Genomic DNA, 25,549 nt, shown 5'->3' with positions numbered 1-25,549 from the left:
TAAAAACTCTGCTGGCTAAGACCACTTTGTTCTTTGAGTGGCAACCAGATGCAATCTGAGAAGTCCAGAGGCCAGTCAGATGCATTCTGAGACGTCCACAAGCAGGATATGAATGCAACAAAACCGTTTTGCAGTTGTGTTCCCCCCCAAAAAAAAATTATGATGAGAAATGTACACATACACATAAAATGCTTTGCCTCCAAGTACCACGTGGCCAGAAAGAGGAATAACCTGCCTATATAGATATCTCTACATATTCGGAACACAACCACCAACATCCTGACAAAGTGCAGGCCTTTGACTAACAACATTGTTTCCCCCCCAGTATTATTTTTAAAACCTTTGCCTGATGAAGAAGCCAGTGAAGCTTTGAAAGCTTGTGACACATATTTTATGTATTTTGATTGGCCCAACAAACAGATCACTATTTTGTGGATTTTGAATGTTATACACATACTGTGACACTGGAATGAAAATAGTTAGTACTTAGTCTAATATTTTTAAAAAAGGTGGCCCTGGTGGTGCAGTCAGTGGTTAAACATTGGTACTTCAGCCACAATGTTATAAATTCAATCCTAGAGGAGGGCTGCAAGGTCCACTTGGCCTTCCATCCTTTTGTAAGTCAGTAAAATGAGTACCCAGTTTGTTGGGGGAAATTGACTTCCAGATTGTAAACCACTTAGGGAGTGCTAGTACACTAATAAGTGGTATAGAAATATATTTGCTATTGCTACTACTATCTATGGAATTCTTCCAGTTGCCTTTTAAAATTGCACAAGTTGGTAGCCATCATGGCACTGTGTGGCCATGACTCCCACAGTGTGACCATGTACTGTGCAAGATGTACTTGTAGCTCATCCTAAATGCACCAGTACCCCAGCTCATGTACCCCAGCATCTGGCACTCAAAGTATGGAAAAGTTATTTTTTCAATTAGGAAAAAAAAACCTAGAACCAAGTGCAGTTTGTCTATTTAAAAAAATCAGAAGGAGAACAAAAAAGAGAGAAAGATTACCTGGCCAAAGAGGTTACCACTGGTATTACTGGCTGCTTGCCCAAACACAGAACCTGGGCTGCTGGAACCAAATGCTAGAAAGAGGAAATGAAATAGGGTAGTGAAGGAATATAAAGAGAGCCAGTTTAACCATGTTGCAGGTGATATGCAAAGGTGTAATAAATTACTGCTTCACTACTAAACTGCAATTTACATTTGCTTTTGCTATTGCTCAGAGGCATTCAAAAAAGCAAGATATCAATCAAGGATGACACCCTCCTCTACCGGACACATCTCTGACGGACTATAATTCTCATTATCCATGACCACTGGCTATGCTGACTGGGGATAATGGGAGTTCTAACCAAATATATCTGGGCTGCTTCAGGAGGTTGAAAAAGGAGGGTGAAAGATGCCTCAGAGGTACTATTTTCTTTTCTGCAGAACAATGAAAGAAACCATAGTGTTTGTCACTTCACTCCAAAATGCACACTTTTCAATCAGATACAGGCCCTTTCCCTGTAACAGGCCTGTTCCTGTTGGTAAACCCAAATGTCTCATCCAAATCTGACACTTCAACCTGGAAGCCAAGCAGGGTCCCTTTTGTATACCTCCCCCTGGACAGTGACATTTATTACTAAGTTTGAGGAAGAGGGATTCTGAGCAACAGCAGTTCTAGTTCATTCCGCACTCTCCTGATAGCCTGGTGGTCTTTCTTTTCTTACTTTGCTCTTGAAGTGAGTGCGGCCCTTGCCTGTTGTGGGTTGGGGGACTCACATTGTGCACAAAGCATTATGGTAAAGCTTAAAATTGCCATGAAGGAATTATTATTTTATGATTTCTCACTTATTTAAACAAAACTGTATCTAGGCCTCATGTAACTATTCACCCCAGCAGGCATGCCAGGGGATATGAAAAAGAGATTGCAAGCTTCCATGCTAGAACTTAGCTATGAGATGTGGGTGGACTGGTCATTCTGCTTCCTCACTGTCAGCTCCACAGTGCCTAGGCCCAGATGATGTTGAAAGGCCCTCTCTCCATCTTAACTGCTACCATCTTGACCTTGGAGGGAGAGAAGGAGAGGCAGGCACAGCTCCACCATGACTAGGACCAGAGGAAGCTGAAGGACTCTCCTCCATCTTAACTGCCACCTCCCTGGCATTGAAGGGAGAGAAGAACTGGCAGTATCTGCTGGGCTTGATCCTCTTCCCCAACTGCTTTTGTGTTATGTTTTTTAAATTGTAAGACTAAGGGCAGGGCACTGTCAAATTAACAATCTGTAAACTGCTCTGAGAGCCTTCGTGGATGAAGAGCAGAGTATAAATACTCTAAGTAAAATAAAATAAAAAAGTTCTGCTTCTCATTGTGAGAGGATTTTGCTGTTTGTGTGCATGCTAAAAGCTACTCCAGTGTACAAAGGGTTCCTCTGTTTAACTTTTAAGGGCTGCTATAAAACTCCTTGCTTGCAGACATACTTTGGACCTTGTCCTAGGATGGAGAACGTGCACACACACAGAGGAGACAGAGAGACTTCCAAGGCACCCCTTTCTATAGGATGGAGTTCTCCATAGCAAGATAGGAGAGGCCTCAGGTTCCCGAGCTTTACTTTAAAGACACACATTGCCTTACCATTTAAGGATCCACCATGGGGTGGGAAGGGGTGCTGGTTCATGCTACTGGGTAACAATGATCCAGAAGGGAACCTAGGGAGTGTTTTTGTCTTTTTAACTGTGGGAGTAAAGGAGGGAAGTCCTAGAATCAGAGAACCTTAGATTTGTAACATATCAATTACAAGAGAAGTTGAAAGAGATCACTAACCCTGTACTATGGAGGAATCCACAACCTCCAGACAGGGCCAGCTCTAGAAATACCTCCCTGCTCTTGTCCTCCCTCACACCAAAGAGCTGTCTTGCACCTCTTGCCCTGTCCACCCATCTTCCTTGCTGCTGGGAATGCTGTGGGCACACCCATGGGAAGGTCCCCTTGGGCAGAAGGCCTTCAGAGTCCCTGTGGCCCATGGCAGGTCAGGCAGGGTGGGGAGGATGGTAAGAGTCCCTTCCTCAGATTCCTCCCCTTCATGAACAGCCAAGAGTCCCTTTCCTGTTTGGTCCCACTGCTACTGGCAGTCCCAGCTGTTGCACAGATAACCTATGAACAGCTGGAGGACCTGCTTGAAATTTTTTTTCCATCAGGGCTTGAATGCTATCTCAGTGTCCCTGGGAACCAGAAGACATCCCTTCCCAACTTATAATACTTATGTACCACCATGGCTCTGTTACCTGAAGCCTGACAGAAACTGAATGCAGCTGAAGATGTTGGGGGAGCGGTGGCAGCAGTGGCACTCCCGAAGATTGGCATGGTCTGTCCAAAGGTGGAATTCTGCCCAAAAGCTGGGGTCCCACTTTGGCCAAAGAGCCCAGTGGTGGAGGAGGAAGAAGGCTGTCCAAAAGAGAAGGAGCTGGAGGTGCTTGTGCTGGATGGCACCCCAAAAACATTCCCACCACTGGAAGGGGAGGCAGAAGAAGAAGAGGAAGCTGCCTGTCCAAATGCAGGAGTGGCTCCAAAGGCTGCTGAGTTGAAGGTGAAGCCGCTAGAGGTGTTTGCTGGCTGGCCAAAGGTTGGAGCTTGCCCAAAAGCTGGATGTCCAAAGCCTGTGGTGGTGGCAATACCAAAGGCTGAGGTATTAAATCCAGTGGCTGCTGCCTGAGCTGTGACAGTGGAGGTGGGTGGTGGGTTGACAGCAGGCTGACCAAAGGGTGAGGATGTCGTGGTAGTCACTGCAGAGAGCTGACCGAACATGGGTGCAGTCTCAGAGGTCACTGGAGCATCAGTCACAGGCTGGCTGAAGGCCGAACCTGATGATGCAGCACTGGACACAGGGGGCTGCTCAAACACAGAAGAACTTGAGGTGGCTGTAAACGTAGAGGCCCCTGTGGCTGGTGCCTGGGTTGAAATACTTGGGGTAGAGGAAGGTAGAGGTGTGCTGGTTGCTTCAGCCAGTGGTGAGGCTGCATCCGTTGAAGGCTGGTCTGAAGGGGTGGAAGTGGGAGTCATCTCAGCCTTCAAATCACTAGAACTAGCAGTGATGGACACAGCATCTGTTGGGGTGGGTTTCCCTGAAGAGGCAGCAGGTTTTCCTGGGTCTCCAGTTGTGGGTGGCAGGGTGACTAAAGTGGGCAGCATCTGAGGAACATCTGGAGCCTGCAAGTGTGGCAGGGGTAGTTGTGCTGCTTCAGTCGTATCACTCAGAGGGGCCTTCTCAGAGGCAGCCCCTGTAGCTTTGGTGTCTTCCTCTCCTTTGCTCACTAGTGTGGTTGCAGTGGATGTTGTGGCTGAACTCAAGAGGCTTCCAAACGAGAGGGTGTTTGATGTAGGAAGGGGTGCCAAAGGAGAGGAGGGGGCTGGCACAACACTGGCTTGCTGAATCCCAAATGCAAAAGTAGATTTTGCATTTCCTGTGGAGGCTCCTAGAGGAAAGCTGGATGGAGAACCTGAGCTGACCAACTGGACATTTCCAAAGATCGTGCCAGAGCCCACAGCTGTCAATGCTGAACTGGTGACTGTTGTGGATGTTACAGTGGCCTCCACTGGCTTTGCTTCTTGCAAAGAGCTTGCAGGAGTAAATCCAGAAGGCACAGTGGCTGCTTTGGGCACCTGGGTACCAGCCACATTAGCAAAGGGAAACTTGGCTGGGGCAGGCTTAGCGTTCTCATCTGTCTGACTGACTCTTAATCCAGAGAAGCTCCCAATGGTTTCTCCAATCACAGGACCCTGAAAGAGGTGGTCTCCTTGTTTCACCAAAACATCATCCAGCTTGTTGCAGGTGTTGTTGGAAATGGAAGCCACAGCCATGCCAGTTTGGCAGTTTGCCTGGCACGGATCACCAGAGCCAATGCCTGTCATGGAGGTTCCTGGAAGACTGGCTGGTTTTGCAGACCCAAAAGCAAACAAACTCTCTGGGGCAGCTCCAAATTTCATGTTCCCACCAACTGAAAAGGCATCAGGTTGGTTCAGCTCCTTTGCAGGGATGGTGGCTGCTACTAAGTCAGAAAACAGGGAAAACAAATTCATTTTTAGAAGGCAATCATTCACTGATCATTACTCTCACAGTTCAAATGGAATAAGAGCTCAGTGACAAATTTTGCATGCAGAAGATTCCAAATCCAATTCCTGGGATCCCATTAATCAATTTTAATTAACTAATTCTACTCCTTCCTTTATTATAAGGTCTCAGAGTGGCATGCAAATAACATTAGTACAAGCAGTACAAGTGAAAATTATACTTAACACATTAACCATTTAAAACAGGTTTTAAAGGTTGTTGTTAACTGCCTTTGAGTAGACTTCAACTCATGGTGACCCTACAAATGAGACCTCTCCAAGACACCTTATCCTCAACTGCTCTGTTCAGATTCTGCAGGTTGAGGGCTGTAGCCTCCTTACTGAGAAGTTTACATCCAAGCGATGCAAAGCATTTTGAAGTAAATCAGTTAGGCCTCAAACTAAGACAAGATTTTTAATAAACACCCATGTTTTTACTTGACATCTAAATGAAGCCTGTATTGTTGCCAATCAGACGTGCAAGAGGAGGACATCCCACAATTGGCCATATCTGAACAGGCCCTGACCTCACTGGTGGAACAAAGGAGGGTCCGCCAGCAATCATCAGGTAGGCAACCCCAGAATGCCCACTCTCAGAGAAGGCAGTCAGCTATACCTAAGCATGATTGTCTGCTCTGAGGCTTACATCCTTTCAAACAGTCTTTCTTCACTGCATGGGTGACTGGATGTCTCATAACACAGGAACATAGCAGAATTATTTTGTCCTCAGAGGAAGGTGCCTGCCAGACCTCTGTGTGATTACTGCTCTGGATGTGGTTTAAAATTAACCTCCCCAGGAAGGAAGTGCGGTGTGGGTAGGGGCAATTATGAATGTCTCCACACAAGTCCTATCAGCACAGAAATACAGAATAATTTGAAATTAAGAAAAAATCCAGATCCTGCTGGATTATATAGTACAATTTCCTGCTTCCAAGGTCTATCTAGTCAAGCATTTTGCTTCTACCATGGAGAAACCCAGAACATGCAGAGCCTGAAGGCAAAGAGCTCTCTGTTAGTTTTCCTCTCCAGCAACTGGTATTTAGGAGATATACTGCCTCTGAAACCAGAAGGAAGGTTTCCTACCCATTGTGAATAATATAAATGTTACTGTCACTGCTTTCTACATCCATTTTCACTTTGATCCCACCTCCAACTATTCCTGCTGTGCTCGTATGTCCAACACTGTACTCCATGTACCTGATGAAGTGGCTGGTAATCCACAAAAGCCTATGCTATAATGTATCTGTTACTCTTAAAGGCACCACACCCCTCTGATGTTTTACCTGGTGAAATTGCAGGGACAGATGCAGCAAGGGAGGAGGTGACTGCAGCAAAGTTAAATCCAGGCCTACATTTCAACAAAAACAAGGGGAAAAACATTATGACTTATTACAAGGTTTTCTCTCTTTCTGGGAAGTATAAAAATGTGTGGAGAGATGGAAGAAAGACAGTTACTCCTTATACTGTATTTGCTTAACAGTTGTGACCCCCTTCCTTCCAAAGACTGAAACTATAACTTGGTGCATGTGCTAAGAATTCATCATCCAATCTTTTCTGTCCCAAGATCTACAATTTGAAATATATCCTCTTAAAATCAGAATCTCTGAAATACAACTATTCCCACATTAAAAGCTGGATTCTATATTCATAGTTAGGTTAAAATACAAAAGCCCTTTTTAGTTCCCCATCTCTGGAACTCTCTGAAATATTTGTGTATATACAGGTACACCCCCTTTGCCTAAAGGCATCTACTGCAAACCAAGATGTTTTGGACTACAGCTCCACTAGAGCTCACAGAACATTGACAATGCTGTAAGGATCATGGGATTTCAGATCCTAAACCTATGAAGCATGCACAAATACATGGAGGTTGCGGAAGGCTGTCCTACCATATTTAGAGTTGCATAATTCAGCCTCCCTTCATTTGGCAGCCTTCATTCATAAGCTGCCTCTCAATTATAGTTTTTCCCCAGACATGATTGTACTATGAACCATGGGATTCCTCCCTTTCCCTCTGTGTGAGATATGCCCTTCTCAGAGTTCTCCCTTATGTAACCATAGCCTCCAGATGGCAATGGGATGATTTAGACACTTCAACAAGTAGATTATCAGCTCTCCCCCTCCCCTCCGAAGCTACAATGCAGCCAGTCAGTTGCTGAATCTTTTCCTGGTTCAACGCTCTTGTGCTGAATTGGCTGATGTGTGTGCCTTCCACTCTCTGTAGGAAACTGTCACCCCATGTTCACAGGCAGACTATGAGTAAATAATATGTCCAGTGTGGATATTACACGGAGGGTTGAAGATTCCTCACTATCTGTTTTCCCAACTCTCTGTGCAATGAGGAGCAAGGGACAAAGGGGTACTGAGCAAAGCATTGTGAAGCATGCTATTCCAGTGCTAGCAGAATTCCTGCCATTATGGCAAGGAGTTTATATAAAGGGACAGGCCTCTATTTTGCAAATAATTTAAGGAGTGGGAGGAATAAAAAGGGCAAGAGAGACTGAACGTGCCTGTCTCTCTCCCTCTCTCTTTCCCTGTCTCTTCCTCCTTGAGCACTTGTGTATTTGTTTTTCCTTGCAAAATTCAACAAGAGCCAAGGTATCCCAGCATCCCAAGTAGAAGCCAGACGGTGATCTGAGCCATCATACATTTTCTATCCTTCTGCTCCCACATTGTGTTTAAACATTCTCCAAGGGGCTTGAGACAACCTACAGGTTCTCTCTCCTTTCCACTGTATCTTCACAATGAGCCTGTGAGAAGTAGTCAGACAAGTCAAATGAGGAAGATCCAGGCCTCTTCACATCCAAGTGGAGATTTTAACCTGTGTAACTCAATCCAGCACTACAACTCAAGAGTTTTTCAACCAGGGCTCCTGGGAAAGCTAGCGTTCTGCAAGAGGTCATTAGTGGCGCTGTAAGATACTGTGATCGGAGAAAAAAACCCTATTTTTTAGCTGCAAATATAGTAATTTTTCTGCTAGAATTTCCTGAGAACTGAAAAATATTTCAAGGGTTCTTCCAGAGTAGAAGGCTGAGAAAGGCTGCTGTGACTGCTACCACTCTAACCACTACACTACACTGGTGTTCTCTCAAGTGCAATGCATATGGATGCTGCCATAATACACACAAGGTAAAGTGAAGAAGAAACGGGGCATACAGAGATGCCACACTGACCCTGTGGAGGGAAGTGTGAACAGCTTGTTGAACTGAGCACCAGTGGCTGAGCCCGATGGTGTAGAGGATGAGGTGACAGCCGCAAGTGTCTTCGTGGGCCCTAGTCCTGGAACTGCAAGAACAACAGAAGGTTATGGGAAACACAACACAAGCCTACAGATGCAGGGCAAAAGGCATTTTACATCTCAGCATCACCTCTTCCAGGACAAGTCTGGAGTCATTATTATTTGCAACTTACATCCCAAAAAGCTCCAAGTGATATCTATGGATCTTTTTCCTTTTCCTATAACTCACATTCTCTCTTCACAACAACCTTGTGATGTTGCGCAATACAGTGACAGGTCTGACGTTATCCTGAGCTTTGTGACTTAACTAGGATTTCAAACTGGGCTTCCCTGGGTCTTAGACCATCATCCATGGTCCTACACCAGTCTTCCCCAACCTGGCCCCTTTGTATTGTAACAATGAGTTAAACAGAGCTGGAGGACAGTAGACTAGCGAGTCCACACTAGGTGGATTCCACTTATAAGCTATCATCACATCTACTAATCAGAAGTTCAGCCAACTGGATGGATTCTTTTATAGCCAAAGTACTATAATCCATATAGAAGGTAAAACTTCCTCATCTCCTGAAGGATGTTTGTTTGGGTTTTCCCAGATATGCTTGTTGGATAGACCAGGCTCCAGGGTGGGAGGGGACTGGCAAACCAGTCCTTCCTGAGGGACTTGGAATGGAGCCCTTTAGGAAAGCGATTAAGATGGATCTCTTCTGGCGGGCTTATCCCCAGATCTTCTGTAAATAAAGGGACATCCCACTCTGAGCATGTTAAGTGGACCAGATGATAATATACTGATTTTAATGTGATGTTATGATTTTATGCTGTATTTTATATGAATTGTATTTATATTTTTATAATTGTAAGCCCACCTCGATCCGTAGGGAGAGGAGGGAAATACAAATAAACTATAATTATTATTATTATTATTATTATTATTATTATTATTATTATTATTTGACCATCCAACTGAAAAGGCAAGTGATTCCATATAAATGGAGGATGAAGATGCTATTAGGTAGAAACCTCATCTAGTAAAGTCTCAATCCACTGGCTTTCTCTTTAGGATTCCCTGTAGCAGCTAAAATATGTTTTTTTTCTCATCCACGAATGCTTTGTTTCGAATGCTTTCTTCCCAGTGTCACATGGACGGAAGGAGGAGGGACCTGCTTGCATAGATATCCCTCCACAGAACAATACAACAACATTGTGAAAAAATGCAGGCCTGTGACTAACATTGTTGTTTTACAATTTTTTTTTCTCCTGTATGATTTTTTAAACAGCGTTGTCTGATGAAGACGCCTGTGGAGCTTCAAAATCTTGCATCATGCATTTTGTGCATTTTGGCTGTCTGAATAAAGGTATCATTGTTTTGTGGATTTTGGACATTATTGTAGTTTGCTATATGGCCAACACCACTACCTCTGAATATGTTTTTTGAGATATTTGGTTTGCTTTCTTTTCAAATATTGTTTTTGACTGTTGTAAAACTTGCCCCCTGCACAAGCGTGCTCATGGCTGAGGGGGAAACCCCCTCTTCTTCTTCAGTGGCCCTGTTTTTACTATCATTCTGTCAGCACTGACCAGTTGTATTTGCTACTGCAAAGAGAATGAATGATCCTCTCCTACTTTTCCTTCTTACTGTTACAAGAACCACCTGCAAAGGATTAATTGCACTTTTGCAGCATTTCTACCTGTTGGTCTGAACTGACCTGAGCTCTTTTTAGCAGTTGATGATGTCTGACCCGTGGAGCTGATGGTGGTCACAACTGCTGAGGCTGCCGAACTGGATGGAGGCTGCCCCTTAAGGGAGCTGGGCAAAGGTCCCTAAAACATAAAGCAAAAATTATCAAGAAATATGCAGTGTCTGAAACATGACAGAATCACAGAACTGGGAGGGCCTGCAAGCATAATCTAGTCCTCCCCCCTGCCTTGCAAGAATGCACAACTAAAGCATTTTCAAAAGATCTCCAACCAACCTCTGTTTAAAAACATCCACAATGCCATTGAAAAAATCCCTGCGGGTCCCAGGAGGGCCACGCATGAGCAGATGTTCTCATGGATGGTGTAGCCATTAGATTCCATACACAATTCAAGCACACTTTTATACCATTGTATAGTACAGGGTGTATCTGCATTGAAATGAACAAAACCACCGCACATAGAAAACTAACATAGCAGGGAGAGGTCTGTTAAAAACCTTATGGTTTTGAGTGAGTGGCTGGAGTACAGGCATTTAACCACTGCGCCACAAGGGCTGTCATACTCTGGACATATCATGAAAAGGCATGACTCATTTTAAAAAAAGAATAATGTTAGGAAAGGTAGAAGGCAGGAAAAAGAGAGAAAGACCAGCTAGACAATGGTGAGTCTTCCTCTGAAGTTTGGAAACAAAATGTAAGAGGACAGGAAGAATTAAATGGGGGGGGGGGGGGGGACAAAAGGCATAAGGAGATCCAATACCTGACTGGCTTGATTGGTAGCCACAGTTGCCAGAACCTGGTGAACAGCTTGAGCAGCCGACTGAGGAACTGATGATCTGGAAGAGGAAGGCAGGGGAAGAAATGACTTTCTAGTTCAAACACCAGAGAACTCAATGAACTGAGCACAATAATAATAATAATAGGATTTATTTATATCCCGCCCAATCACTGGGAATCTGGGCGGCTTACAACAGTGGGGATAATACAAAGCAATAACAATAAACATGAACATAATAAAACAATGTAACATAGCAATATATAGTAAATCATAACAACAATAACAACAACAATATCATAACAATTCAATAATAACAAAGGATAACATAAAAGATTACATTCAAATCAATAATGATCAAAAGGAAATCCCTAATTCCAACCCCTCGTTCAAAAAATATGAAGCAAATGTCAATAAACAATGAAATAATAAAACAAATACAGCATAGCAAGTTACAAGATTACAGTTAAGAAGTTACAATTAAAAATTATAATCTAACACCCTAAAACGCTGAGTTGGTTGGTCTTGGGCTGGAGGGGAAGGGGGCCTCTCTCACTTGTCCTACATTCTCCTCCTGACAAGTCCATGGCTGGGGGAGAATGTAAGACACTACAATACGAGAAGCTGCCTTATGCAGAATAAGACCACTGGAAACGTTGGCTTGGGGATCTGGGACCCATTTCCCACAATGGTTCTGTTTTTAACATTTTTAAAAAGTGCTTCAATGGGAGGAAATAGAAATAACAACAACAACAACAACAACAACAAATTGGCATCCAGGGGAAGTTCATGAGGACCCTGGGACTGCAAAAACAAACTTGCGGGAGTATTTGTGAGTTGCAGGCTTTAGGATAGCACAATTGCACAACTGAGTTACACTAATTTTTTGCAGCTCTTTAGAGTTTCAGAAAAGGGTTATTCCCAGACCTGCCTGGAGCTTGTGGGGACATCCAGCATAATGCATATTGTCTACTGTTTAACTATCATGCTTCCCTTGACCCCTCCAGATGTTGCTGGACTCCAAATGTTATTAGTTCCATTCTACATGGTTGATGGTCAAGGGTTATAACCGGTGTAGGCTCACAGGTTTCTTTAAGATTACCTTAATAGGATGCACATACTAGCCCATATGATGTAGTGCAATTATTCATATGCCATGTAAGACAAATATCAGAATGAAAAAAAAATTAATCAAAGACCAGCAGTAGCCACAGAAAAATATTGTGTCCATTGCATCGCAACATAGTTCATGCCTCTGTTATTTCCATTACCACATAATCCTCTGAGGAGACCTGCTGGATAGTTTACATCAGATGAGATTAGAGCTCAGAATGTGCCTAAATACCCCAAAGGCACCAGATTTCATCTGTTCTTGGATGCCAAGTAGAGTCAGACCTGGTTAGTACTTGGATGGGAGACTGCCAGCAAATACGTTCTATTTCACAGGAAGGAACTTACAAAGCCACTTCTGAATATTCATTGCCTAAGAGGACTCTATGGAATTCAAAGTCACCAAAAGTTGACAAGTCACATACACAGAGACAAAGATGTTAGCGCTATTGTGCGAAATGCTTAAGCGGTGCACTTGGATAGCCACCAAAGTGCTCTGTTCAGGCTGGAGAAATCTTTCTCCCTCTCTCTCCCAGAAGCAGCAAAGAAGACAACAAGCTGATATCTTCCAAAGGAGACATGCTAGATGGATACACTCTTATCAGGGAGGTCATGGGTATGAGTTTGCAGGAATTAAGCAGAGCAGTAGAGGACAGGGAGTCTTGGTGGTGTCTCATCCACAGGATTACCATGGGTTGAAATTGACTCGAAGGCAGTTAACCACAAAAAAAATATATAAGAAGTTGCCTTATACTGACTCACACTAAATTGACCTCTCAGATTCTAATCTGTTTCCACCAGGACTGAGAATCAGGTGGCCCACAGGAATTAGGTGCTTTTTTTTGTAGCTCCCAGGTTTTGCCCAGACCCACCAAATCTCCCAGCCCTTGTCAAAAAGTGGCTTTATAGGGAGGGGGGGGGGTGTCACCTGATGTTCCTAATTTGTCCAGAGGTGCATCATTTACCCCAGATCCAGACCACAATATGGATTAACACCTGGAACAAAATTAAACTAAGCTCTTGGGACTTAAAGATCTTCAAGTGACTGTCCTTCTCAGTTTTGCTTGGTGGGAAGAGTCTTTTTTGGTGGCTAGGGAGGCTATAAACAAACAAACAAACAAACAGGTTGGCTGGGATGGATCCTCTTTGTTCTCCCTCTGGTCTATGCAAAATATTCCTATTCTGTCAGGCTTTTAGGAATGGACTCTGATGGTCTTTGGGTGCTGTCCTGTTCAGCTTGCTTTTTTTTACTGTTTTAAGCTACAAACAGTTTAATTCCTTTTAAAATCTCTTATGCTTTTGTATAGTTTTTTAATCTGTACTTGTTTTAATAATTTTTAAGCTGCCTTGAATCCTATCACTGGGAAAAAGTGAAATCTAAAGGAATAAAATAACCAGAGACTTTGAATTAAACAGCACATGTAAAAGCCAGACACTTTCATTAAAAAACAAAGCTCTCTTCTTGTTAGTTGTTTTCCATCTTGCCTTGCAAACATCCTTGAGTTATCTTGCAAAGACTCCCTATAGATATCTATATCAAATCACCAAAAGGTCACCTGCATTAGAAAAACACCAATCTCTCATCTAACACACCACAAAATATGCAACAGCAGATGTGCAGCAAAAGAGTAGGTGAAGCTGTTCAAGAGATCTAAAATACTCTTAAAACGAGAGACAAGGATGGACTTTACAGGTGCAGCTAAGATGTAATTTGGTCACAGTCATTTCTGTTCTCTTATATGATGAGCCGCAGTCATCAGCCTGGCTAGTTTTCTAGGGCAACATAACCAGCCACCAGCTGGTTTGTTTTGTTGGTGATATCTATTATCCAGGCTCAGAAAAATGCCATGGCAGAAAGATGCAAGGTCAACATGACAGGAGACACTTCTTGTTGTGACTGGAAGGCTGGAGGGAACTGTCCTTGTGGGATAGGGTCATCAAAAATACACCGTGTTTTAAAGATAAGCAAGGGAGTCAAGAGTGTTTTGTTTACTCAAGGTAAAAAGTCCAGTGAATACAACAAGCTAGCTAGATCTGAGCAAGGACAATCAGCAACTGGCCTACCATTATGGGACTGCTACGATATACGAGCATACTTCAGGTAAGAAGGACTCTGACAATTAAGCTCTTTTTTTTACAAAGTCCTTCTACATCCCAAGTCCCCCTTTTTGTTTTCATACTCTGTCTAGCAGTAAGATTTTTTAGCAGCATCGGGTGAAGGAGGGCTGGAGAAACATAAACCTTTGGGCTCAGAATGCAGCAATGTGTCTATAGTAAACAGTGCATTAAAGCTTGATTTGGGAAAGAGTGAGATTTTGCTCTAGCCAACCCAACTGTAATGATGTGTAAGCTAATTGCAGAATCCCTTGCATGAACAGCAGAACAATAAACAAACAACAAAAAGGAAGAGCAGATAATAAGCCAGTCTCACAAGCGACACCCAGCATGTTAAAAAAAGCATCTATCAGATAATTTGGCCACCAAAATATAAATCATAAGAAAAGTGGAGACTGATGAAATAAAGAAAAAAAAACCTCCAAATTAACAAGTTGGAAGAGAGCACATGGACCATCCAGTGCAACCCCCTGCAATGCAGGAAGACACAATCAAAGCACTCCCAACAGGTAGCCATCCAACCTGTATTTAAAAATCTCCAAGGAGGTTCTTTCTAATGCAGGCCTTTACACACAGGTTGCTGAAAGGGATTGGGCCTTGCATTAATTTGCTATTTGGTCTATTTGTTGCTTTCCCCCCAATGCTTATATTTTAACTTTAATTTTAACAATTGTTTAAATTACATTTTAACTTGTGAATTTTTAGCTATTCACAACTGTTGTAAGCTGCTTTAAGTCTTGGACTGAAAAAAAGCTGGGGCATAAATAAATACAACCACTATTACCTACCAATTCATCTTTGCCTTTCTTAAGCAATGGACCACTGAATCTTCCTGTAGGCAGGGGGGCATGAGCCAAAACAGGTCACTTGAAAGGCACAGAGAGGAAACAAAGCATTCACTCACCCTATGACTGTTGAAACAGCTGGGGGAGCAGAATTGTTCTTCAGTTCTCGCACGTTCACTACCTGAGGGACATTCTTCAGAGTTGACTCAGTTAAGGAAGTGCTCACAGCTGTTAAATATAAGAGAGAACAGAACATCACAAACATCAGTGAAGGTGTGCACCAAATGATCAAAAAATGTTTAAACACAGACTATAACCTATCACATGGCCACATGGTATGTTGCTTGAGAGATGTGGTTAAACTTGGGCCTGGGCTGTGCTACTTCAGACTGCAGATGGGGACCAACAAAGATGGGATACTGTCTCTAGAGTTATAAGCTTTCCAGTTAAAGATCTCAGTTTCCAAAGCGTTACTGGAGGAAGCAACTTGGTCCTGAACACCCATGACAAACTAGAATTATAGAATCATAGGGTTGGAAGAGACCGCAAGGGCCATCCAGTCCAACCCCGCCATGCAGGAAATCTAAATCAAAGCATCCCCGACAGATGGCCATCCAGTCATGTGTGTGTCTGTGAATGGTAAATCACATTGTATGCTCCTCTGCATACTATTTTTGCTCAATTTCTTTAAACTTGTTTAAGTTATACATTTGCTCAATTTCTTTTAATTTGTTTAAGTTAACTAAAGTGTATGTTTTTAATACAATGAATAGTTTCATTTGGTTTTAATGCTGAATTTTTATATGTTTTATATGTTTACATGTTGTATTTCTAATGTGTAAGTTACCTTAAGTCCCAGTCTTGGGGAAAAGGTAGGATATAAACTTAACAATAAAAATTGATAGACTGTAAAGCCCACTAAAGATAGCCAACAAAGTCAGTTGTGAGGAATTATGTTGTCCAACAAGAAGGCAGGGTTCCCCCCCCCCCACTTTTATCATCCTGACCTGGAGAATTAACAAAACTGTCCCATTTGGTTTGTTGTATAAATAGAGCACTCTATTCTGCAAAAGTTCCTTTACTCCACAATTGATTATGGAATGGTTTTACAGAATACAGAAAACTTCACAAAATTTTTCCTATTCTGTTACAAGAAAAAAGCTGATAACAAGCAGGATTTGTGAAAATGAGGACAAAGGAAATGCTACCTGGATTCTGGTTTGCCATCTGTCTTCTCATTGCTGCTTCCGCTGCAGCCTGGGGTGCCGGAATGGTGACGATGGGAACGGGGGCCCCATGCTTCACAGTTTTTGTTGCCAACATTGTGCTGTCTGCCCCTTGTGGAAGGGTTTGCGGTGTGGCTACTGGAAGGAAAAAAGTTCAGGTCCTATTGAGTGCCTGTGAACAAAAGTCTTAATAGTTTAGACAAATGAGAAGGACAGGTTGCTTACATGTAATTGTAGTTCTTCAAGTGGTCATCTGCGAATCCACAAAAATGGGTTATTCTGCGCCTGCACAGCAATTTCAGATCCGCAGGATGCGACAGAGGGGAGGATGGGCGGGATTTGTGTGGATTTGCAGATGACCACTCAAAGAACTACAGTTACAGGTAAGCAACCTGTCCTTCTTTGTGGTCTCTATGAAGCAAACAAATGGGTTAGACTGATAAGCTAAATGTCTCCCAGAGGAGGGAGTGTTCTGGCAATATAATAAACCAGGAGAAAATAGTGTGAGTGTCTATCATTGACAGTTGTTAATGACAGGCACAGAATAACTCATTTGTGTGCTTTGCAGAGACCACGAAGAAAAACTAATCTGGCCAAGTCATCCAGTAACCCAGTGAGTGGCTTCAAGCCAGTCACTGTCTCTCAAAGTAGCCTACCTTGCAGGGTTGTCATCATGATAAAATTGCAAGAGGGAAGTCATAGTTAACACTGCAATCTTATGCATGCCTACTCAGAGCAAAGCGCTAATAAATGCTGTTATGTTCTCAAATCTATATGGCATGGAAGCCTAAAGTACAGCATGGTCCCACATTAAGCAGGGTGCTGACTTGATGGTCCATGAGGTCCCTTCAAATCTGTAACTATGAAAAACACATTAAAATTATACTGAATCAGATCGCTCATGAACTTCTGTCCAACTCCAACAATGAACAAAGGAATTCTATGAGCAACATGAAACAAATTGAAGAGGTCTTCTGGAGTCTACTCACTTAAAGCACCCACTGGGATTTGTGGTTTGCCAAGAGGCAGGGGCTGTGCCATCAGACAAGGCTGAACTGAGGAGGTTCGGACAACTTTGGCATGGCGGGCCACCGGGAGGGAGCCAATCTCCTCCTCCTCCTCTTCATAATCTGCACCTCGAATCTCTTCATTCTCAAGGGACTGGGCAGCTGAAGATATGGAGCTAATGTCATCCAAATCTTCATCGTATCTCAACGACAGGAAGGCCGACTGAGACAGACTGGCTGCAAAAGGTGAGAACAAGTAACCATTTTAAGATGAGCAGTAGAGGAGATGGATAAAGAAAAGCTGTGTAAGGGAATTCTGTGGTCTTGACTAGTTAGGATCATTCAGCAATTCAGGATGAGTAACTTCTCAGGGGCAGAAGGCCACAAAGAAATCCAGTGTTTAAGGAGCAGAGCTGTTGGCTGAAGTTCAGAGGATGCTACTCTAGTTCCTGTTGCCACAGTTGTTGCTAAAAATTCAGAAACCATGGTAGTGGTTCTCTGTGGTGGAGGAAGGTTTCAGGAACCCAATACCAGGCACAGCATCTTCTTCTCTTAATAAATCCCAAGCTCTTTAAGGAAGCAAAATGCACTGGGACAGCCCAATGAGGACTGTATATGCTCAGCAGACAGGAGTTACAGAATGTCAAGAGTCAGTGGGAATAGAAGAACTGTGCACTGAGAAGAGAGGAGATGGTTAACAGGACTGCTCGAATGCTTTTCAGATAATAAACTAAGGCCCCATACAGACTACCAAAATAAAGCTGCTTCGGGTCACTCTGGTGGTATGCTGTTTAAATGATGCATCTGGAAGCTGCATCAAAGTTGCACGCCAATCCTTAGGACTGGATCGTGACTCTGGCATGGCTTCCGGACTCTTAGGGCACATGCATCATTTAAACAGCATGCCTCCAAAGTGACCCTAAGCAGCTTTATTTTGGCCTGTCTGTATGGGGCCTAAGAAAGCTGCCTGGTTAGCAACTTGAGACAAGAACACTCTTGTTAAGAGAGTGATGCTAAACAGCAACATGGTGTTGAGGCTTGAGGAAGGGAAAAGAGCAAGGAGCCTGCTGGAAACCCACTTTGGCCAAGGACTGCAAAGTTTTGTGGGATACCTGGTGCAGTTGATCTTACAGGTGGCACCTTCCTCTTTGATAGGAAGTTCCTTAATTGAGCCTGCTTCACAGGGGACAGTTTGGCTGAAAGAGAAAAGGGGGGGGGGATCATTTGAACAACAACAAGCATTATTTATCAAGCATTATAGTGTGCAGGTTGAATCATATGCTCCATGGGCTGCATGTATCCACCTCAACTTGTGGCTACAACCATTGGAGCCTCTAGAGCCTCTCCCCATTTGTATGTGCCAAAAATGTGGGGAGAATCACATCTCCAGAAGCCTTCAAGAACATAACTGTATTCTGAAAGTAGGTATCCCGCACCCCTATTTTAGCAGAAACCAAACATGTTAAAAATTTGGAAATGGCCTGGTTTTATTGGTAGGAGTAGGGTGGCCTGCTGACAACAGAATATAAAAGTCATGAAGCTGGATAAGATGAAAGACTCATAGTAGCCAAACAGCTCCATAAAGGAGGCCCGCCAGCAAGGTCCAGGACATGGGGAAATCGCTCTAAAGCTTCTCACTTTGGCCCTGAGCATTTTGTATCTCATAGCCATCCAGCTTCAAAAAATCCTGACTACTTGCCTCCATTTTCAAGGCAGATAAAGTAAGGCTGCAAAAAAGCAACACGTTTCCTGTGTAATTTATCTAAGGAGATTGTGAATGAGCTTCCATTTGACATGCTTCCAGACATGGTCCTCCTCAAATTTAGCTTTAAAATGAAATATCCAATTAGTAAGCTAGAGTGCAAAGCATTAGACTAGAATCATAGAGTTGGAAGAGACCATAACAGCCATCCAGTCCAATCCCCTGCCATGCAGGAAGATATAATCAAAGCACCCCTGACAGATGGCCATCCAGCTAGCATTCTCCTGCCTGAGGCAAAAATAGACTCCTATACCTTAAAGCAGTGATGTCCAAACTCTGTCCCTCCAGGTGTTTTGGACTTCAGCTCCCAGAAGCCTCAGACATCTTGGCTAATGGTCTGGGAATCTGGGAGCTTCTGGGAGCTGAAGTTAGAAAGTTACCACAAGGTCTAAATGAGGTAGAGACAATGTTGAAGGAAATACAATTGTCCCTCCATATCAATGGATTCTTTATCCACTGATTCAAGCATCCACAGCTTGAAAATTATATATACAAACATAGTTTGGAAATATTGCTTGCTCCTTATTGGTGAATTTGTATGACTGTCATAGCCTTTGCTTGCTCCCTTGCATGTTTTTGCGGGAATTCTATATAAAGCTGGTTTAAACTGACTGTTCAGCCTACCAAGCCAGAGTCCATCTGGTGCTGCATTGTTAAACATCTGACTTTGATCAGTCTTCATTCATTCACTTTAAATGGTTAAAGAAACCCTTCAGGTTCTTCACAGAAGGCATAATTAAATTACACATGGCAGGTTATGACTATGTTTTTGCACTGCAAGCTGCCCTAAGTGTTCCTAACACAGAATGATAGAGTACAAATACATATCCACATGTACACTATAACATTTGCACACATATTAGCAATATCCATGGCAATGTCGTTTGAATTACCGGCTTGTTTTGGTGACATTTTGCTAGAAGATTCTATAGTAGCTTTGGTCAAGGCGTTACTCAAGCTCTCCAGCTCGCTGTCAAGGCTAATTCCGGGAGAAGTTGACAAAAATAGCACAGAAAGGAAGAAGAAGAAAAGAACAAACACAGTTACTCACAATCCTCCTACCCAACATTTTTAGAGGGCTCAAAGTACTTTCTAATCTTCAGGATAATTCATTAGGGAAATATTACTTAAACTTCCTCCAATTCTACTTGATGACATTTGGATGTGAGGATCGTGAGACCCTACTAAGACAGGCATTAATCCTTCCAGTGACCTTTTCTAAAAGTTAAGGAGACTGTCTCTTTCCTTATGTCAGGTATTAGTATATTCTGCACAGTTAGAAGTGAAGCCACTTGCTAGAATTCTTTGGGCGCGCACACACACACACTTACCTTTGGACACTGCTGTGGGAAGAAATAGGACCTGAGCTTTTCCATTGAGAAGTCTGGTTGTACAAACGAAGATCTTGTAAGCTGTCCACCAAGTTTTTCAGCCTCTTTCTCTGCTGATTGATGATCTCCCGGTTATTAGTCAAGGTGTTGAACAGAGTTTCTCGTTCAGGTACCATTAAGCGCCTATATTTTTGGGGTTTTTTAAAGAAATAAAATAAAATGAGGGGAAATAATCAGATTTTATCTAATATTGGCAGCGAGAAAGAGACAGACAAGGGAAAAAGAGGAAGAGGTGAACATGAGCAGGCTTAATTACAGGTTTTGCTTGGGGACTACCTAAAGAATATGGTACTGTCAATATTATCAACCTGTAGCAAAGAAAATTAAAATTACAACTATTAGTGATGGACCAAGCACCCAGTTCAGCAAGTATCTGTCAGTGGTTAGCAGGCAGATCTATTATAGTAAGCACCAAGGACATTTTTAGATCATCACTAGGCAGACATCCACTCTTGATATATTGTGACTGATAGAAAGACCAGCACGGCATTTCTCTATGTCAGGATACATTTTAAGAGAATTCATTTTATTCTTGGATTATGAATGCATTCATTCCAGTTGAACTAACTCAGTGACAGACATTTGAATTCTTCTTTTTCTCTTTTTCCATTTCTTATACATGTTCTGTTTAAAACTTAGCTTAGCTGAAAGTTACTTAAGTCATCCATCCTGGTTTCTTGAGACACCTCCCATTTTTCTTTCTCACTGGAACTGTTTTAAATTGTGCCTTCAGTATCTCCCTTTTGAGAAACTCCCATCCATCCTAAACTATCTTCTCTTTTAGCATTCCTGACGACAGGATCACCTTCAGTACTTCTCGAAGTTTACTGAAATCCGCTCTCCTAAAGTCTAGAATGCGTGTCTGACTATGCCTGGCTTCTCCTTTCCACTGTATAATAAACTCCAGGAGAACATGGTCACTTCCACCTAATGATCCCACCACTTGCATCCCATTAACCTAGTCACCCCTGTTGGTTAGGATCAGATCTAAAATAGCTGACCCCCTTGTTGCCCCTTCCGCCTTTGGGACAATAAAATTGTCTTCGAGATTAGTGAGGAATTTGCTAAACCTTGAGGATTTGGCTGAGTCTCACTTAAACATCACCCTGCTTTGGATATTTTGCAGTCTGCTATCTCAAACTTCTTCTCAAGATAGAAAGGATCTGTGATAGCTATCCATTCACATGGTCTTTAAATAAGATATGCTGAATTCAAAGAACAAATGATATCATTCCACAGTATAAGCTAACAACGTTTTCCTCATGTTCAGGTCACTTACTTTTGCTTTTTCTGTTGTTCCAGATGCCGGTCCCATTCTAAATCCAGAACATCATTCACATCCTGTACAGCAAATTTCACATATTGGTGCAAGCGTCGGATTTCCTGCCCAAAGATGAGGGGGGGGGGGGAGAATCACTTCAAAGTCATTTTAATTCACTCAGGTTTAAGTTTAAATTATTTTATTTATCCAAGTCTTTTTTTCTTCCTTCCATAAGATTACATAATTATTGTCTTTTTTTGGACAAAGTTATACAAAGGTACAGTCCGCCCTTGCCTTACGTGGGGATCTGTTCCAGAGCCACACACACACCCACCCGCGTAAGGCAAATCGTGCATATACTCAAGTAACACTCATTTGAATAGGGTGCACCCCTGCGGTGCATGCCATGGGCCTGCCCATCCATTAATTATATTAGGGTTGACCTTGAGCCCACGTATGGCGAGCCTGTGTACGGTTCAGGCACACTGTACATCACTTTTTTTACATATTTGGAATCTAGACTTCTCCTGTAGTCCTCTGTCCTCTTTCTTTGACAGATTCAGCGTTATTATTGCTGATTTAGTCTTGTCAATTTTGAGTCCTGCATAATTTCCAAATTTTTGAATCATTTTCATTAATTTGTCAATATTTTCATTGGGGTCTTCTGGGCCGATTGACAGGTTGTAGGCATAGGCTCTTATTGTATATTTATGGCCTTTGACTAGAGCTCCTTTAATTTACTTGTTCTCTCTTATCTGATAGTTTAATACTTCTAAAGTCAAGATAAACAACATGGGGACAGCAGGAATCCTTGTCTTGTCCCCTTCGTAATTTGACAGCCTTTAGCTTTCTCTCCATTTACAAATTTTTGTGCAGTTTGAGTCTTGTAAATAGTCTGTATCCAATTTACAAATATTTCACCGAAATCCATCTTCTTCATTATTTCTGTCATGAATTCCCAATTTACCGCATTAAAGTCCTTTTCCGCATCAAGAAAGATTAATGCTGACCTTTTCCATGAGTTTTCCCCCATAATATTCCATTAGATTGATCCTGGTTCTGCTGCTGTTATCCTTCTCCTCCTCTTCCCAACTAAGCTTTGATCCCTATGCCCGCTTGAGGTTTTTTCTTCTTCTTGATTATTACCTGAGGCTACTATGATTTTACCTGAAGCTGGGCTTCACTCTTGGGGTCTAAAGGCTTCTTATAGAGCAGGTGCAAGTACTCAGAGTTGTGTGCTCGCTCATCCTTCTCTCTGGCTTCCTCAACCCCTGCAAATCCCTCCAGCAGGTTTGTCTTCAGAAAGCTGATGTCACCATGAAGAGACTACAAGCAGAAGGAGACACCCACCAGAACAGGATGAATTTCTTGGTCACAAGCAAATATGTGACTTTCCACAGAAATGCTTAATTGCCACATATTAAGAGTAACATATACAGAGATGATGCTAGCATTCTACAACCAGGCAGTGCAAATGATCATGAATTTTAACATTTCAGGAGGGGGAAAACAAGAACACCTTAGTCAATTTTGGGGCTTCTGTACAATCCTCTGTATAAAACATGTAAAAAACAACATTTACAAACAAACACTGTGAACAATGGGACTGAAATTGGGTATCTCTGTCCCTCTAGCACTTTCAGAAAGAAATAGGTAGCAAATAGGTAGAGTGATGTTTTCAAAGATGAGGAACATATTGAAAGTAACATAAATGGAGAGAAAGATTGAGCTACCGTGATGTGACGAGTTTGCATGTTGGGACTAGGACTTTGAGAGACCAAGAATCACATCCCCTCTCTGCCATGGAATCCCTGGGAGACCTTGGCAAGTCACTCTCTCTCAGCCTCAGAGAACAGCCATGGCAAAGCATACATACTCTATGAGTATATTTTAATGATTTTATAGTGTCTGAATTCCTGTTTGAGAGGTAAATCCACTGGGTGACCTTGACCACTCTCTCAGCTTCAGAGGCAAACTCCCTCTGAACATATCTTGCCAAGAAAACCCCACGATAAGGTTTCCTTTGGGTCTCCATAAGTTGGACATTACTTGAGGCATACTACAACAAGTGGGAGACATTTCTGAAGCCAAGAAATGCTGTATGCAGACTCAGTGCTGAGCAGACAGTAATTAATTAGGTGAAGCAATGGCTTGAGTTGGCATAAGTTGGTATAAGGTCCTGTGTACCTATTGGGAAGAATCAACCTGAACAGAACATGCTTTGTATTTTAGAATGAGTTCCTTTTTACCTCTGTTGTCTCTTTGATCTCCAAGAGGAAGGTGTGCAAGTCATTTGACTCGGCCCTCAGCATCTTCTTCTCTTCTTCAGTGCCCACCTGGAAAGAGGCTTTGGATGTTCTGCTTTTCAACTCTTCCATTTCCTTCTGGAAGTGAGCAATCTATAGAGGCAAGTCCAATTTATTTCACATTTAAAAATGCAACTAATCCATGTCAGTTCAGGAGACTGGCTATGGTGGGGGATCTCGATAGAAACAATTCTATGCATCTGACTGGAAAGAAAATACATATTCAGACTTAAATCTTCCCCATCCCCAAAGAAGCAAAAGGCATACTAGTTATAACTTATCACATTATTGATTCTGATTACTGAAGAATATTGTTTCTCTTCCCCTACTTCAACATGGAAACAGATGTCATCTTGCACCTGAAGAAGTATGAAGTGTGTAAACATCTGAAACAGTCACACCATGAAGACCTTGATCACTTGCATTTAGGGAGCAGTCACTTCTCAATCACACTTGATGCAGAAATCTGACTGTACAGAGGCTCAACCCTATCAGTAAATCATATAGTGCTGTGCTTCTTCAGCTGTATGATGTGGGAGACTGGCAATTACTTTTTTCTCAGTGTGCAGGGACCATAACTACATTTATGCCAAATGGTGTTTTTCTTTCGCTCTTTCTCTCCCAGAAACTCACCAGGGATTGGCAGCCAACATCTTAGACTAGCCCTGGTCTAGGGACAAGCACTGGCTATTACTGATGTTCAGGATATTCTCATATATGCAGTGACTTAGTGCCAGGCTGAGGTTTTTGGGACCCTGTGACTGAAAATATTCTCACTGCCATTTGCTTGCTTTTTACCTCTGGGCCAAACTGGCAGGACTTTGCAGGACAAACAGAGATTACCTGCTCTCTGAGAAGCCCTCAGTGACCGGTCATAGAAAGTTGCTAAAATGTGGGTTGAGATGAGAAATATTTTGCTTTCAAATATTTGAAGCTTAGGGATTTTCTTTTCTTTTCTTTTCTTTTTTTGAGGGGGTGGGTTGTTCAAACACATAAAAAATCTGTATGCTTGGGTAACTTCTTCCAAAAAGACTGATAGAACGTTTTGCTCCTTTAGCAGTAGCCACACCCAAGAGTTACAACTATTTTTAGTGTTCTGTGCTGAATCCAAGTGTAGTTCCAAGTCTCCCCAAGAGTCCTTTTGGTTCTGCACACTGACACGTGTTTTGCTTGACTGATGGACTGTGATGCAGCAGATGTCACATAGCAGAAAAACACCCCAGGCATCAAATTTCTTCTTCTCCCAGCATCCCCTCACCACCAATAGTAGAACTGGGCCCACAAACAACTTCTACCCAGAATTATCCCCCGGCTGGCAATTAAATCAAATTCATATTGCTAGACATATAGGGAGAACCTTGGGCTAGGGTATATCCCCCCACCCACACAAGACCAATGGAAGATGCACTCCCAAAGGTTATATAGTGCAGAAACAAACAAAGAAAGTCAAAGTGCACCCATCTCCACCCCCCCTCCCAGCTATGATAACTGTAGAATGTAGGATAGCAACAGAGGAAAATTCACTTCTCCAGACTGTTTTCAGCCTTCATATTTTTTCCAAGCCTCAAATTAACTGTTTCGTGCCACTGGACAGGAATTAATTTTCAGTCATGGTGCAAATAAGGACTCCAAAGCCTATTTACCTGGCAGCAGAGACCCAACCTGCTATACTCAGCATGGTGAGGACCACATTATACTCACTTATCATATTGAGTTTAAAGAGGAGTAATCTCCTTAGGGGGGGGAAAGGCAGCCATCCTAATTCTGTGTCAGAAACCTAAATTT

The 25,549-nt window shown here is 42.6% G+C and overlaps 1 protein-coding gene across 1 annotated transcript in view; it reads right to left on the bottom strand.

Annotated features, from left to right (window-relative positions):
* The window catches only part of NUP214 (nucleoporin 214), an 80,329-nt gene that overhangs the window by 29,549 nt on the left and 25,231 nt on the right, over positions 1-25,549 (bottom strand). Inside the window, 15 exon segments of the mRNA XM_042478915.1 lie at positions 1,015-1,088; positions 3,273-5,033; positions 6,378-6,442; positions 8,268-8,379; positions 10,036-10,150; positions 10,787-10,862; positions 14,931-15,039; positions 16,020-16,175; positions 17,027-17,281; positions 18,157-18,240; positions 19,700-19,785; positions 20,138-20,320; positions 21,477-21,580; positions 22,626-22,784; positions 23,708-23,857. Coding sequence (XP_042334849.1) covers positions 1,015-1,088; positions 3,273-5,033; positions 6,378-6,442; positions 8,268-8,379; positions 10,036-10,150; positions 10,787-10,862; positions 14,931-15,039; positions 16,020-16,175; positions 17,027-17,281; positions 18,157-18,240; positions 19,700-19,785; positions 20,138-20,320; positions 21,477-21,580; positions 22,626-22,784; positions 23,708-23,857 — 3,489 coding nt within the window.

The sequence above is a fragment of the Sceloporus undulatus genome, chromosome 7 (genome assembly GCF_019175285.1).
Source record: "Sceloporus undulatus isolate JIND9_A2432 ecotype Alabama chromosome 7, SceUnd_v1.1, whole genome shotgun sequence".
NCBI lineage: Eukaryota > Metazoa > Chordata > Lepidosauria > Squamata > Phrynosomatidae > Sceloporus > Sceloporus undulatus.
The sequence above is the reverse complement of the archived record's forward strand: the minus strand, read 5'-3'. Positions and strand labels throughout refer to the sequence as shown.